The sequence below is a fragment of the Camelus dromedarius genome, chromosome 3 (genome assembly GCF_036321535.1).
Source record: "Camelus dromedarius isolate mCamDro1 chromosome 3, mCamDro1.pat, whole genome shotgun sequence".
Taxonomy (NCBI): domain Eukaryota; kingdom Metazoa; phylum Chordata; class Mammalia; order Artiodactyla; family Camelidae; genus Camelus; species Camelus dromedarius.
Window position 1 is genome coordinate 6388584 of NC_087438.1, and position 15201 is coordinate 6403784.

At 42.1% G+C, this 15201-nt stretch overlaps 1 protein-coding gene across 4 annotated transcripts in view; it reads right to left on the reverse strand.

Annotated features, from left to right (window-relative positions):
* Nucleotides 1–15201, reverse strand: part of SEMA5A (semaphorin 5A) — a 444386-nt gene that overhangs the window by 157173 nt on the left and 272012 nt on the right. For all 4 annotated transcript variants that reach the window (XM_064479456.1, XM_031443174.2, XM_064479438.1 and 1 more), the window contains one exon: nt 10032–10094. In XM_064479456.1, the coding sequence (XP_064335526.1) occupies nt 10032–10094 (63 nt within the window). The remainder of the gene's footprint in view (nt 1–10031; nt 10095–15201) is intronic.

Consider the following 15201-nt stretch of genomic DNA (forward strand, 5'->3'; position numbering starts at 1 on the left):
ATGCCCTTAGTGCAAAATTAAAACACAGGGAGTTGTGCGCATGCTCTAAAAAGGAAGCACAGAAGGACATATTGCTAATTCCAGAGGGGAAGGAAAGAAGACAGTCTAGGACGGCTTCTCAGAGGAGGTGACACCAAGTTTCAAAGAAAGAGTAGGATTTGGTGAGGCTTCCTGGAGGAGCTGTCACCTGATACCTGTAAGACTTTACTGAACAAAGGAGGGAAAAGACATCCCCAGCAGGGAGAATGGACTGTCCCAGGGCATCCCAGCCAGAGGAAGCGTGTGCTTTCACTGCGTATAGGAGAGGTGGCACATAAGCCAGGGAGCCAGACACGCGCCAGGGATGCCAGGCCCTTGAGTTTGCATTTTATTCTGAATGTGAAGGAACCCCTTATATGTTTTTACTGCACGAACTTTTGACCTAATCTGATGTTTGTTACTGAAGGACCACTCGGGAATCAATGTGGAAGCCGACGGAGACAGGAGCAGTTCAGGAGATGGGCAAGGAAACTGCTTCCATAATCCGCCGCTCCTCTGTAAGAAGGAAGAACAAATCTGACTCCATGTTGGATCTGTTCCTCTGGCTCTGAGCCTGTGCTCTGTTTCCGGTGCTGAGTCGTGCTGGTTCTGCACCGTTTGTAAAAGAATGTTGCCTAGAGCCGGAAATATACAGGAGAGTCCATTCTCAAGGCTCTGACCTTTAAGAGTATTAATTCATTAATACTTTAAGAGTATTAACACTTTTCCATTCATATAAAGGTAAAAAGCTGCAGAATAAAAAGTAACATTTATCTTGTTGGAAGTTCACAGGGACACCATGACTGACCTATGTAGGCAGTTGCAAGAACAAAGGATTCCAACACCAAGAAGTTTGCAACAACCAACCACATGCCCTCCCCTTTTTAGGATAAAGGGAGCCTGAATTCCGACTTAAGGGAAGATGGTTCTCCAGGACATTAGTCCGCCATCTTCTCAGTCTTTCTGAATAAAGTCATTATTCCCTGCCTCAGCCCCTCATCTCCCGGTGTATCAGCCTGTTGCGCGGCGAGCAGAACGCGTTTGGACTCAGTAGCACCTCCTTTCCTGCCTGGACCACAGTGGGAGGTGTGAAGGGGCAAAGCCGGACTCTAGCAAATGCACAGAACGCAGTGACTGACCAGCCAACTGGACCTAGAAGACGCGGCGTGAAGATACGATGGTTTGACTCACACGTTGCCCCAAAGCAGGAAGATCTGGATTTAACGGCACAGCAGTGCTCTTTTCGACCAATGGAACCCCTGTCTCCATGAAATGTTGAGCAACCATCAATCAGCCAGGGGCATGGCCAAGCTGTGAATGTGAAATTAGCTAAAATATTTGAGTTTGCTTTCTAAACGTAAAGTGAAATATCAAAGGTAGCTAATTTTGCCAACACGGCTAACAATAATAGTAACAAATTAGCGTTGGCTGCTCATCTGAAAATACTTTCACTGAGGTTAAAAAAATAAAAGACTGAATGAAAGTTCGAAGTTAACTATCAGAAAAATTAAGAATTGAGTGTAAACTGAAGTGTAAATTGGGGAACTGGGAAAGGCACACCAGATGGGGAGGCCTATTTTGTTCTGTTTTGTTTTTATAACTGGGGGAAGGGCAGGAGAGTTCTAAAGAGAAAGAACAAAACAAGACTTCAAAAAAGCACATCGTTATCCCTTCCCAGGCTCAGGGAGCACTTGGAAGACACAGAGGAGGGCAGGAGGGGCTCGGGGAAACCACAGCCTTAGAAAGCAGAGGGGCCCAAGTCTGCAGAGACAGGATCAAGACGAGGATGGAAACACCAGACCTGACTGCGTCGGAGGGGACTCCGGAAAGACATCACGGGGAACACAGGGCCAAGAGGGCTCTCAATGGCACGAACAGACAAAACAGACACCACAGTGACATTGTAATAAAGGAGAGAGGGAGGAAGGTCTAGTTCAGTGGTAGAGCACTTGCTTAGCACGCACTAGGTCCTGGGTTCAATCCCCAGAACCATCATAAAAAAAAAAAAAAAAAGGAAAGAAAACTGCAAACAGTGGAGAGAGATGGGGATTTGGTTGGCTTTTTGTTGCTGCTTTTCGAACCCTTTCAAGAATGAATCAAAATGTAAAAACTGTTTTGTTGCTTTCTTTAAAGCAGGAGACTGACACAAGGCAGACATGCACTCGAGGCAGGCACTTCGCTGTGAACTTGGTCAAGGGCAAGCTATCGCAAGAGCGTCACCCCCACTGAAAGACGTGATCTGCTGGCTGTGTTCCACAGACCCGTGAAGGAAAGCAAGGGCTAATCAGCTATGGGAAGAGAAGCAGTCAAGATAACAAAGGTGGTGTTTGTCTTAACCTCCCAGAAGAGAGACGAAGTGAAACTAGAACCGTGGGCTGGTGACCTTCCTGAAGGCCCATCACGAGCATGAACTAGAGGGAGGCTCAGGGAAGGTGAGGAGCAGGAGGCTTAAGTGGGGCGGAGGCGGCACAGATCCAACTGGGAATCAAAAAACAAATCTTGGAAAAAAGTAAATGCAGGAGAAGACGATACTATTTCAATTAGAATAGAGAATTAAAGAGTATGTTCTGGTAATCAGGGCCCCGTCAGAATACACTCCACTCTGAGAGGGCAGGGCTGTCGGTGGGGGGTGGGAGTTATGTGTGCCCATGGGCCCCCCGATCGGCTCCCCCTAGCTGAGTGCGTGTGTCGGGAAGGACCCAGGAGAAGGTCAGGAAACAGGACAACCGGACACGGAGGCCCGTGCAGTCTTTCTCTAACAGGATGAGGGCAGACCCACGAAAGCCGCAGGGGCTGATGACAAACTGGGCCTGAAGAGGGTAATGTTCTAGGTGAGCCCCGTTTGCAAGGTCGGAGGGAACAGGGAGGAGGGGAAGGGGGTCTGTCTCATCCTCGGTGAGGCTGGAAGAGGTCTGCTCACCACTGTGCCCAGCAGGAGGAACCACTGGAGGCAGGGTCCCGTTTCTGTGTTTCTTCCTAACTGTCCAAAACTGAACTCATTCGCCCAACAGTCTGGGTGAGCTCAGCTCAGCCCCTTCCTGGTTCACCCCCACGAAAATCCCCTTAAGTTTGATTCACAAACTGCTTCAACTGATTCTGCCTAAAAGCAGACTGGGTGTGAACCCTAAACAAATAAACACATTAAGAATAACAACTTTTTTTTTTTTTTGGATGAGCAATTGAGGCGAGCAAACCAGGATGTAAAAACAGGGAAATGGAAGAAAGCAAGGTACTTCGCTTTTGAGCAGAAGATAAATTTAGGAATCAGAGTCAAAATCAAGAACAATAGGAAACAAATAAACCTAATTACCTCCCCTCCAAGAAAAAAAAATTAAAACAAACAAATAAATAAAAGTTCAAAAAAGTAAACTACAATAGTTAGACCAAAAAAAAGAGAAAAGATAGGAAAAGTCTGAGTTGGCAGGCCTTGAAATACGGAGTCTCCTCGTGATGGTGACCCCAAGATCCAAATTCTCCTGTAGGAAATCGCCAGTCATCACTTTGTCAGTCTCTGCTACAGACGCAGCCTTTGCACAGGTTATGTGAACTTGCTAACAGCACGGCTTGGAACAGCTGTTTTAAAATACAGTTACTAGGGGAGGTTATACAGCTCAGTGGTAGGGTTGCCTGCTCAGCACGCACAAGGTCCTGGGTTCAATCCCCAGAACCTCTATTAAAGACAAACCTAATTCCTTCCCCCCTCAAAAATGGAAAAAATAGAAAAAAAAACTAAAAAAGTTAAAAAATTAAAATATAATGCAGAAGTCCTTTTAGGGGGTTCAATTATAGGTTTATCTTTTAAATCAGCTTATCTAAATGTCCAGGATAAGAATCTCACCTTTTTTTTATCCCAATTCTATACCTTGAAGATGGTTTAAGGGGATTGAATGGATGCTGGTTTTCCAAGAAGTCACAGCACATGTTTCCAAAGCTACCTGCTGTCTGCCTCCCCTCGGCTTCGCTGCCAGTAATGAGACTCTCGACAATAATACGTGAACGTTCAAACAACACACTTGTGCCTGCGGTCCCGCAGGTGGGTCAGCCAGTCCTTGGCTTTGCAGCAAGTCCTGCTTGGATTAATGGCCAAGATGCACAGTGGCCGACTCCCCTCAAGAGCTTTCAGGTGAGACGGACCAACGTTCGCTTGATCTCAAGGACAGAAGGCCTCGGCCCCAGCAGGGAAAACACGTGTTTTAGGACCATTTTCTTTATGAATTAACTGGTTTTTACTCTATAGCATTTCATCACTTTTTTTTTTCCCTCCAAACAGGTGTTCTGCTGGAAGAAGGGCTGGAAGTGTGTAGAAGGATGACCTGTAAACAGGTGGGAAGCCTCGACGACACCCCGCTAATCACCAGCCCAGCAACGCGGGGGTAGCGGGGGCTGATGGCTTTACGTTAATCACAGCACTTCCACTGAACGCAGTGTCTTTCCCTTAATGATGCATTACCTGGTGAGCCCCCAAATGCAGAAGAGCAATTTATAGTCACTGTATGTGCCTTTCAGGCTGAATGCACACAACCGAAGTCATGATTGCCAGGGGGATCTGGAAAAACCATACCACCTAATCAGATGTAAATATATATATAAGCACATCTATAAGACATCTATATATATATATATATATATGTGTGCATACACATTACAGAAATGTTTGGATATAGAGACAAGCCACTGTAACCGTATTTAGACATACAAATATGTTGACATAGGTGTATCTATTTATAAATATATACATATACACATATATGCATGTAAATATATATGAATGGCTATAAGGTAGGATATTAATAAATTAAAATATACTATATATATATTTATTTACATAATGAGACTATTTTCAACTGAGCTGACTCCATGGGAAGCTTGTTCGGGAACATCAATTTTAAAACCCCAAATTCGGTGTGTGTGTAATGTGCACAGTTCTTAGTTATCTAATCTCACAGAATCCTCAATTTTTGGAGCAATTATACAGGATAAAGGCATTTCTGTAGTGTGCCATGTAGGCACTGATTAAGTCATAGGTTCCCAAATATTGGCACATTGGATGAAAATGTTGTTTCACTCCCTAGATCACCAGGTTCCCAGGCGGGATGGTGTCATGTTTCTCTACTCGGAATCACGCGGCGTCTCCCTGTTTACTAGCGGAACTTGGCGACCTGGGGAGCAGCACCACGGGCTGGAGCAGGAAGAACAACACACAGAGCTCTGAATTCTAATCACAACTCTCCCACCAACTAGCAAAATAATTCTAGGAACTTGGTGTTAAAAATACCGAAATGAGATCACAAACAAGAGTCTTCTGAAAATTACAAAGTATAATATATGTATCAAGGAGACCTTTCACTCCCTTAACAATCAGTTGTGTTTTCTTTGTAAAGTTCCTAAAGGTCATGGTAGGAAGGGCTTTGTTTGAGACAGAATAACCCCAAGCAGACAAGGCACTTTTGTTAGATTACAAGAGAATCGCCTATTTAGGTTTAAAATAACATTTGTGTAAAACACATTGAAATAGTTTTAGAAGCCAATTTCTATTGCAGTGTTTCAAAAATTGCAGAACACAACAGATTTGATTATAAAACTTTTTTTGGATCCATAAATCACACAGATTTTCCCCTCCATTTCTCATAGATGGAATGTCTAAGCCATTGCAGGCAAAGTCATCCCCTTTCTCCGAAGGAGCTAGAAATTGTAGGTGAAACAGAACTCAGAGCTCACCAAGAACTGGCAGTCTCAGTCCTCTCTACTCTTCTAAACAGGCCTGAATCAAAGATCTGGCTATGCTTTCTTGACCCCAATTCCCTAAGTGGTAATTTTAATGGACTACACCAAAAAATGTCGCTGTCAGTCCCAGCAAAATGGGGAAACATGAGGCAATGCGCCGTCTCTCTCCTCCCCTGCTTGGCAGCCCCCTGAGGAATGTTCTCCCTGAGCAGTGAGTGGGCGCAGGCGGTACCCCCACCCCTGCGGGCCCAGCCCCTCATCCACGCTCTGCATTCTTGGCTCCGCAGTAAAATGCACTCTGTGGAGCAGCACAGACCACTTTGCTGAGGGTAGGAAAAAGATGAGTTCAGCCAAAATGGCTGGCATTTTTCTCATGTTTTAGATGTCATATTTTGCATGATTCTTTCTATTTCAGGGAGAAGGGCAACTTTCTCATTCTGTGTATAAGTTTCCATGTGACTACCATGCCGACAAAAATATAAAATAATTGAACTCTTTTTTTAAACTTGGGGCTACTAAGAATATCTGAATCCACTCCCCCAAATTGATGTTACATCTTAGTCAAAATTGACTGTATGGAAATGTTTTCTGATTCAGCCCCTGAAACTGTCAGAAAAGGGAAATCAGGGTTGCATGACTTCTGAACATGGGGGCTAGCGCATGGGCAGGGCTAGCTGGAGCTGGCTCCTCCGGTTCACAGGGGCTTTTATTTCCCTCCCTTCTGAGTCCAAAGAGATGGGCTCAGGTCTCTACCGTGCCTGGTGCCACTTTAAGAAGGCAACAGAGATGCTAAATAAGAGAAGGGAAAGATAAAGAATATGAAAAAGAATATATATATATATATATATATATATATATATATGCTGAATCACTGTGCTATACACCAGAAATTAACACACCATTGTAAATCGACTGTACTTCAATATAAATAAAAAGAGAGAGACAGGAACTAGTGAAAGAGAATGAAGAGCCTTGGAGGTCCCTCTGCTCCCGCTGCCCCTGGACCAGCCCTGCAGCGCTGCTTAGGCTGATGCCTTTGTGAACTGATCACATCATTTTGTGCACATGAACTTCATCACACATGGTCTGGCTACAAAACTGAATTCTATTTCGACTAAGCATGGGTTCTTCCAAACCGTATGTGAGTTCATCCATGCACTTCTGGCAACCTAGAAGAACATGCGATTTCTTTTTCTCGCAAGGTTGGAAATTCATCTTCATCTGTCTTTATATATTCATCTTAAAAAAATCCCATTCACAAATGCAGTTTGAATCAATTTATAATTCCTGAGGTTTGCCACTATGCTTAGTCCAATCAAACCAGAAACACGTGGAACTTAAAGGTATGATTTTCCTTGACAATGTTTGCTGTGTTCATTTTCTGTGTTTCAGGAGAACTCAAGTATAATAATGATCTGTCCCTTCTGTGAATCAAATATATATTCTTAACGAGCATGAAAGATGGCCTTTCCTCTGTGTTCTCTGGGTTTTATCTGCTCAATTTCTAAGCACCAAACACACCAGTGAGAACAGCTTAAGGCAAAATATGGCCCAATTTTGATTCAGCAGCAGCAACTTTTCACCCCAAGCAGTGATGATCTACTCGTAAAAGGCTATCATACAGATTGTTTTAAAATTATAGACTCAGAGACTACTTTTTTTAATTAAAGTATCATCAGTTTATGATGTTGTGTCAATTTCTGGTGTACAGCATAGACTCATAGACCATTAGCAGGAGATACCTTGGCTGGATTAAGTAATCAAATGCTTTCCTTTAATACACAAGGAGATTGGAGTCCACAGAGAGGAAGGGGATTAACTGTTAAATTGTTGAAAAGTCCATGAAATGAATAAATAAGCGTGATCTAGACGAAATATGAAAGTACCCTTAGGGAGAGCAAATTTCAGAAGAGACAACGTAAAGTCACCACTACCTTTAGCCTCTTGGGAATTCAAGCCAGGATTCTCAACCAAGTCACTGCCTGGCAGTGTCTGGAAACATTTTGGTTATTATTTTGGTTGTCATGACTGGGTGAGGGGAGTTACTGGCATCCAGCAGGCAGAGGCCAGGCACATGCTAAACATCCCACAAGGAATGGGACAGACTCCACCAGAAGGAGCGATCCTGCCCCAGACGTCCCAGGAGGGAGGGCAGCACCACTGGTTCGCTCACTCCTTAGGAGAGTGGAGTTAAACCTCCCACCACAGGCTGTGTCCTGGGCTCAACAAGAACCCATCTAGCCCAGCTCCTAGTTCAGGGGTAGGGGCTGGATAATTAAAGTGCAGCCAGACTGGGAAATACAGATGGCTACTGAGAATGGATGTGGTGTGGGGTGGGACAAGTCAGGCCAGAATCCCTGAGGAGAGAGGACACGTGAGGCGGGGATGCTGGTGAGGGAGGCAGCGTGGAGGGATGAGAAGGCAGGTGGGGAAGGGCTAGGTGGGGGCCTACGAAGGAGGAGGAGGCCCAGGACTACCAACTACACACGTTCTGAGACAGGCCTCAAGACAGCCAGGTGTCAACAAAGATTCTTCCCAGAACTGAGGAGTGTGGCTTACTGGTGCATTCACAGGCACAGAAGGAAGGAGGAGAAGAAGGAAGATCCAAAGTCCCAGAAGGAAGATGAAGATGAGAAGAGAAAGGAGAAAGCACCAGGCAGAAAGCATGGACGGAATGAGGACCTCAGACAGTGCCCAGGGACCCTGGGAGACGCCAGTGTTGCCAGATAGAGGGGACAGTGGCAGCACTAGAACCAGAGAGGCCAACGCTTCCCATCAGTGGCTCCTGCCAGAGGAAAGAAGGAAACGTGTTTTTTGCCACCCCCACCCCTAGGAAGAGCTGCTTCCCCACGTCTCACCCCTCGGTACAGGCAGTCTTACTCGAAGACCTCCAGGGGCTCCAAGCGCGAGGAACACAAGCGCAGGACACACGTGTCATATCAAACATGTAAGCATCACAGGAGGCGAGGAAAACCCGATAGGAAGCACTTTTTCAAAAGTTTGCAATTTATACCAATTCAGTAAGGTTACAGAAGTAAATAAATGTATGACGTACTTACTGACTAATTTTGGGGGGGGTATTTTAAGAGAGAATATTCTGATTCTTTGTAACCCAGTGCTACCTTTAAATCTTCTTGTGTCTCTGATGATTTATCTCAGAGGCACTTCCTAAGGTCAAATATTTTTCAATAAATAGCCTTTATCAATTTTGCCTTTTTTTTTTTAATGTCTCCAAGGGTTTCCCTGCTAAGATCACATTTCCTTGCTTCTCCACTTCCTTCTTTGTAGTTCTCTATACTCAATTTTGGGAAACTCAGTGACTAAGTTTGCCAAGATCTGCCTCCATGTCTCACTCTCAGAATGATTGAGTTAAAAGACAGAGAAAAGGCAGTGAAAATAAAGCATGTAACAGTCTTGCACAAACACAGACGGTGTGAGGATCTTTTACGAGCACCCTCTCCCTTTGCCACGTTTTTCCCCAAGCTCCTGGCCTTGGGACCACCCTGGACAGCAAGGCTCTTTGCTGTTCTCTGTGCCTCTGCTTCCTTGGAATCCAAAGTGTGATTCACACTGGAAAGGCCCCCGTTCCAATAAAGGAAGACGATCACTAACAGAATGAACCCTAACGAGCTTCTGTACAGGCTGCAGAAGAAGAACTTCCTTGAGATGATCCAGCGTGATTTTTCTCAGAAACATAGGCTTCCACAGGAAAAGGGCACAGGCCTCTTATTCAACCAACCGACTGTGGGAAAATCGGCCTGCAATGTGCACAGTTGCTCAGGAAGTGCATTGCCGACCTTAGCTATAATCTGCTCTTTCCTTAGGAACTTGGGGATGCAGATCTTCATATGGAGAAAGAGAGAGGCCCTATTTTAAAAATATGTTAAGATAAATTATTCAAAAAAATCTCAAATCACCCATATTTTTCTAAATGATATTGTAACCAATTAATTTCATATTTCTAATGTGCTTTTTAATTAATTTTTTAAAGTTTGGAATCACTATTTTTTTTTTGTTTATTTCAGAGTAAATTTCGTATCTTATTCCAATGATCGAGAGTACAAACTAAAGCCACTCATATGCTCTGAATCCTTTTTGGAAACTGATTGTTGTTAATCTTACTTTAACGTTAAAACCTTGAGAATTTACCATACACATATTTTCAGTCTTGCTTTTTGTTTTGTTTTCCGTTTCCATGACATTGTAATCAGGAATAGCCTTCATACTAAAATAGTCTCTCCACAGTCCTTCAAAACGGTGATGACCACTCACAATGTCACCCTCCTTACCTTGGACTTGCCTTTGCTGTAACAGGCCTTCTTGGTGGTTTCATCGCACTCCCACTCCACAGCCTGCAGGGAATACCAAAATGACAGCAACTGTCAGGGCTTTGACTGAGTAAAAGGGAAAAAATAACAAAGCGTTTGTAAACGACCTTCAACCACGTGGGCACACCACAGCACCGACATTTTCATACTAATATAGAATTTACACCAAATACATGAAATTCAGTCATATGGGCTTATATTTACAATGGAAGCATTTTAGAGGAATTCATCCCCTAAGTATTTTCATTTATGCAATAATAATGTGATATTTAAAATGAGTCACTGCAAGAGAGGCACGCGCAGCGAGCTGGTAACGTTGCATTGTTTACAGAAGCAGTTGCTTCCGTGAAATCACAGAATAGATTCACAGGATGCTTAAAAGAGAAGCCTTGAAACAAAATGATCGAAATCCTCATTTAAACCCGGATATCTTATTTTAATAGTCTGTCATTTAGCAATATTCGTAGATAATGAAGCAGGGATGGTTTTGCGTATCCTTACTCCCAAAACGCATCTATAAATGATGAACAGTCAATAAAATAAACAGCTCATGCAAAGAGCCCGTCTACTCCTCCCTCCCAAGGCCGGTCATTTCCATACTGTTACTAGCTCTACCTAAACACTCAGAGTCACGGCTTCTACATTTTTTTTTTCTCAAACTTCCCAAATAAAACCCACGCTGATCAGTTTGATATGCGTTCTTTCACATCTGACGTGAACTCACAAATGGGCCTGTGATTAGTTAAGACAACAGACAGCACTTACTTCACAGGAAGAAATGATGCCTGCAAACATCAGTGGCCAATATGCTGAGATTGTGAGTCATATTTTGAACAGATTTAACATCTGGGAAATGTATCTTTTCTATTATTTTATAGAATGTGGACTTTTATAGGGCAAAAATGATCTCTCCATTCTGTCCACCTGTTACTATAATTATGTCTTGTCTTATTATTAGAGTTAGATTTCTGAAAAATTCAGGACTTCTGAAGAACCAGTTAAATCGTTATCAGAAAAAAATTTAAGCAAGGGACAATTTGCTGTTAATTTGGACTAATGTTACATAATAAACTAAATTAAGCCAAAAAATGCTAATGTCAATTATTATAGAAGACAATAACAGCTTTACTCTCCCTTCTAAAACTAAGGGTTTTTTTTTAATTCTCAGAAACTGAGGCAAATAACAAAGTCATGTTAACACTCTTATCTAACATCTACTGTTCTCCAAAGAATGTTACATAACAGAGTTTAAAACCTAAAACAAAACATCTTGCATAACTTATTTCACTTGTTAAATATGAGTCTGTAAGAAAAGTATTCTACAGAGAACCACTCCAGTGTCTTTCAAACAGAAACAATACTGTGACTGTTTTCTCTTGTGCAGACTTAGAGATTTTCATCAGTGTCAACATCTGATAAGAGAGTCTGTTAATTCTTCTCGTGATGTTTTGCTGTTCATAATGTTTAATGGCAACAATAAGGTTACAGCTAATCAGCATCAAAGACAAACAAATGACTTGAATTCCCTACTAAAATGACAGATGCTTTTATGAGGAGTGATGACACCTCCGAGGAAGAGATGAGAGCTTTGCATAATTATATGTCCCCACGAAGCACAGATAAAACCAGTGCTTGGCTGTTATTCTGAAGTGGCGCCTTCCTTTCACAGATCTCTGTGTAAAAGCTCATTCTGTGGTTTTCATTTAAATAAAGATAGCCATGCCTTTGCCCTGACTTAAATTGAAAACAGAATTGAACATTGGGGTGCATGTGTCTTTTTGAATTAAAGTTCCTTCTGGATATATACCCAGGAGTGGGACTGCTGGGTCGTAGGGTAAGTTTATTTTTAGTTTTTTGAGGACTATCCATACTGTTTTCCATAATGGCTGCACCAAACCACATTCCCACCAGCAGTGCAGGAGGGTTCCCTTTTCTCCACGTGTATTGTCTATGGACTTCTGAATGACAGCCATTCTGACTGGTATGGGGTCATACCTCACTGTAGTTTTGATTTGCATTTCTCTGATTAACACAAAATTGTAAACTGACTATACCTCAATTAAAAAAAAAGAAAATAAAACATCTCACAAAGCTAAAAAAAAAAAACATAACAGATACACCATGGTACACTCTTTAGCAAAGCAGACCCCATTATAACTTGGATTTTGTTATTATCAGGAGGAGTTAGTGTTACATTATCACTTTGTGCTGTATAATTACTAGGAAAACTATACAGTAAAATGTTTTAGATAAAGAGGCATTCCTAATGGCTCTCATTGGTCTAGTGGTTTTGTTAAAAGTTAAATAGTAATTCTCTCTTCAGTAAATTTAAGACTCCAAGGAGTAGAGTTAGTGCCAGGGTTACAAGAAGAATAGTTTTCAAATGCCATCAGATTGTTCAAATCGTTCTGCTGAAATGGCAAACAATCACCTTCCCCAATCTGCTTAATGTCAAAGTAGCCTTTGCATTTTCAAGATAAACATTGGCCAAGGATTGGAAGAAAAAAAAAAAAAACAGAAGGAAAATGTGAGACTCTTCAAAAATATTTCATCACTTTGTCCGATGTACCAAGAAAGAGCAACTGCTCACACCGGTTTATTCGACCACAGAGTTTTCTGAAGACAGTTATTTCAAGTAGCAAAGTTACTTTCCTGAGGCATTTTTATTGCAGTATCACCGATTTTCCAATAATATTCAAATCCAGACTTAATTAAAGTCCACGAGTGTAGAGCTGTTCTGTTGGCTCACTTCCAACCTCACGAGAAGACAGGAGGAAGGGAAATTATATTAAGAATGAAACTGAACCACCGATTGTAGGGCTGAGCATAGGACTGGGAATCACAGCATTTGAAAAAGAATGGAGACGGACATGTGTCTTTCACAGACTGGCCTGAAGTTGGGTGTTCCAGATTAATCCCCTCGTGTCTCTCTGTTCACTCAGCGAACCAGACTTCGCCTATTGGATCACTTGGCAGAAATGGGAAAAAAAAAAAGTCACTGGAGAGAAATATGAATATCAGTGGACACTCTCCAGTACCAGATCTTATTTCTCAAAGTTACTCAGTTATTTTGTCTGAAATCAGATTATGTTTTAACCTGGTCATAACTTTTCTTTATTCCAACTGATTTGTTCTAATCAATTAAACTCCTTTAATCAAGCCTTCTCGTTCTATTCTCAGTGGAGATTCTTTGTTATTCTTTCATGGATCATAATTTTGGAACAAATCTCACTACTGATTTATGAAGCCATCTTTCTGGCTGATTCCTTTCAAGGCCCTTTTCTACCTGCTCTAACCTATCTCTGCGGCAGTCAAACAAATGGTAGGGCTTTCCACCGTCTATGTTTCAGACCTCACTACGACACTCATGATCCTATTTCCTGAGTCTCTGCTTTTTTTTTAATCTTTCGTTTTTGTCATCCTTTGTCCTTTTCTACTGCACGAAAGCCCAGTAGAGAAAAGGAATCTTAATTCTCTACTTCATTCTGTATTTAGTCTTCATTATATCTTTCAGCCGGAGACATGGAGCAGCAATATTGTGGTTCCTTGGATTTTCAAAAGCTCTGTACAGTAGGCAATGAGTTTGAAACGTCTATATTTTAAAGACACAAAGATTCCTGTCTGTGGTACAGTTTTTTTTTTTTGTCTGTAAATAGTTAGAAATCACATCTGTGCTATTCAACAACTTACAGAAGTGTTGCTTTACGAACACGCATTCATCCTTCTCTCTTCCATTTAATAAATATTCACTAAATACCCACCAAGTGCAAGACACGGATAGATAATGAGTGACAGGGAAAAACACACATACAGATAATATTTGCACACATCAGATACTAGTTTACAATAAAACATAAGTGACTTCCATCAGCCCAGACAACCTCATGCTACATCTGAGGAAGCATCAGTGGTGTTATGGTAGCCGCGTTCATCTCAGAATCCAGGGATACACTGCAACTTACAACACCATCAACTTTCAGGAAGTGACAGAGCTACAGACAGACCTAAAGGGAAATAGAGTAGGTTTACAGAAAATCACTTTGTACCCACAGACACCCTGGCGATGTACAGAAGCACCTGTGGTTTCATGACACAGCACACCTCCCTGCCACGCACACATGCGCCCAGGTTCTGATAAACAGAGCTCTGATCTCAGGAGTAAATCAGACGCGAGAATGAAAAAAAAAAAAAAAAACCACTGGCTCTTTTTACGGACAAGTTACATACATATAATCCACGGTTCTCAGAAGTATATAAACAAAGCTGTGGATTATCACATTCTGCAGCGAGAGAAGCTAATTAGACAGGGACCAGCAAAGGCAGCTACTTTTCATAAAAATGAAGAGAACAACATTCAAGGCAGATGGGCCAGCACTCTTTCAGCAGATGGCTTTGCTAATTAGATCCTGGCAAAAGATAACATTAAAAAAAAAAAAAACTGGTTTAATTACACTGTGCCAAAAATTAACAACCACCTGAGGGCTTTTCTTTATATGTCTGCATTCATATTCTCATGTCATGGATTTCTGTGAAATGCTCGAGAATGTTAAATTGTCATGGCGATGATAAGCAAATTGCCAGGGAACGGGAGACTGTGTTCAAAAGAGAAGCGAAAGGCAAACGAGTCGGAGTTTGAAACGACTGTGATTTTCATGTGACTTGAATAAACAAGACACAAAGGGGTAAACGACTGAGTCACTTTGGAAGGATTTGTCCAACTTTCCTGTCGGCCTTGACTCCTTAGTAGATATTAGGTGCCCTTATTCACTTAATAGTAGTTTCCAGGACACTTGAATCTGCGGTCATGGCGAAAACAGGCAAGTCCCTGTCATTCTAACTGGTGGCCTCCAACTCAGGGAATTCGAAGGGGACGCTAGCCATATCTTCTAACTACTGTTTTTTGATGCTTACGAATCTGTAGTCATCCAACATCAGAGACACACCTTAACCTTAGAGAGTCCCATGAAAACGTGTTATTACCATTTTTTAAACCCTTATATGAAAGCCCAAGATTTTCTTCCACGAAATAAAAATATTAAAACCAAACTTCCTTCAATTGCTGCCCAGTGGAGCTGTTCATTGGGCCTTCTGTTTTATAATTGGCCTTTTTAAATTGAGGGCTGGGTTTTTA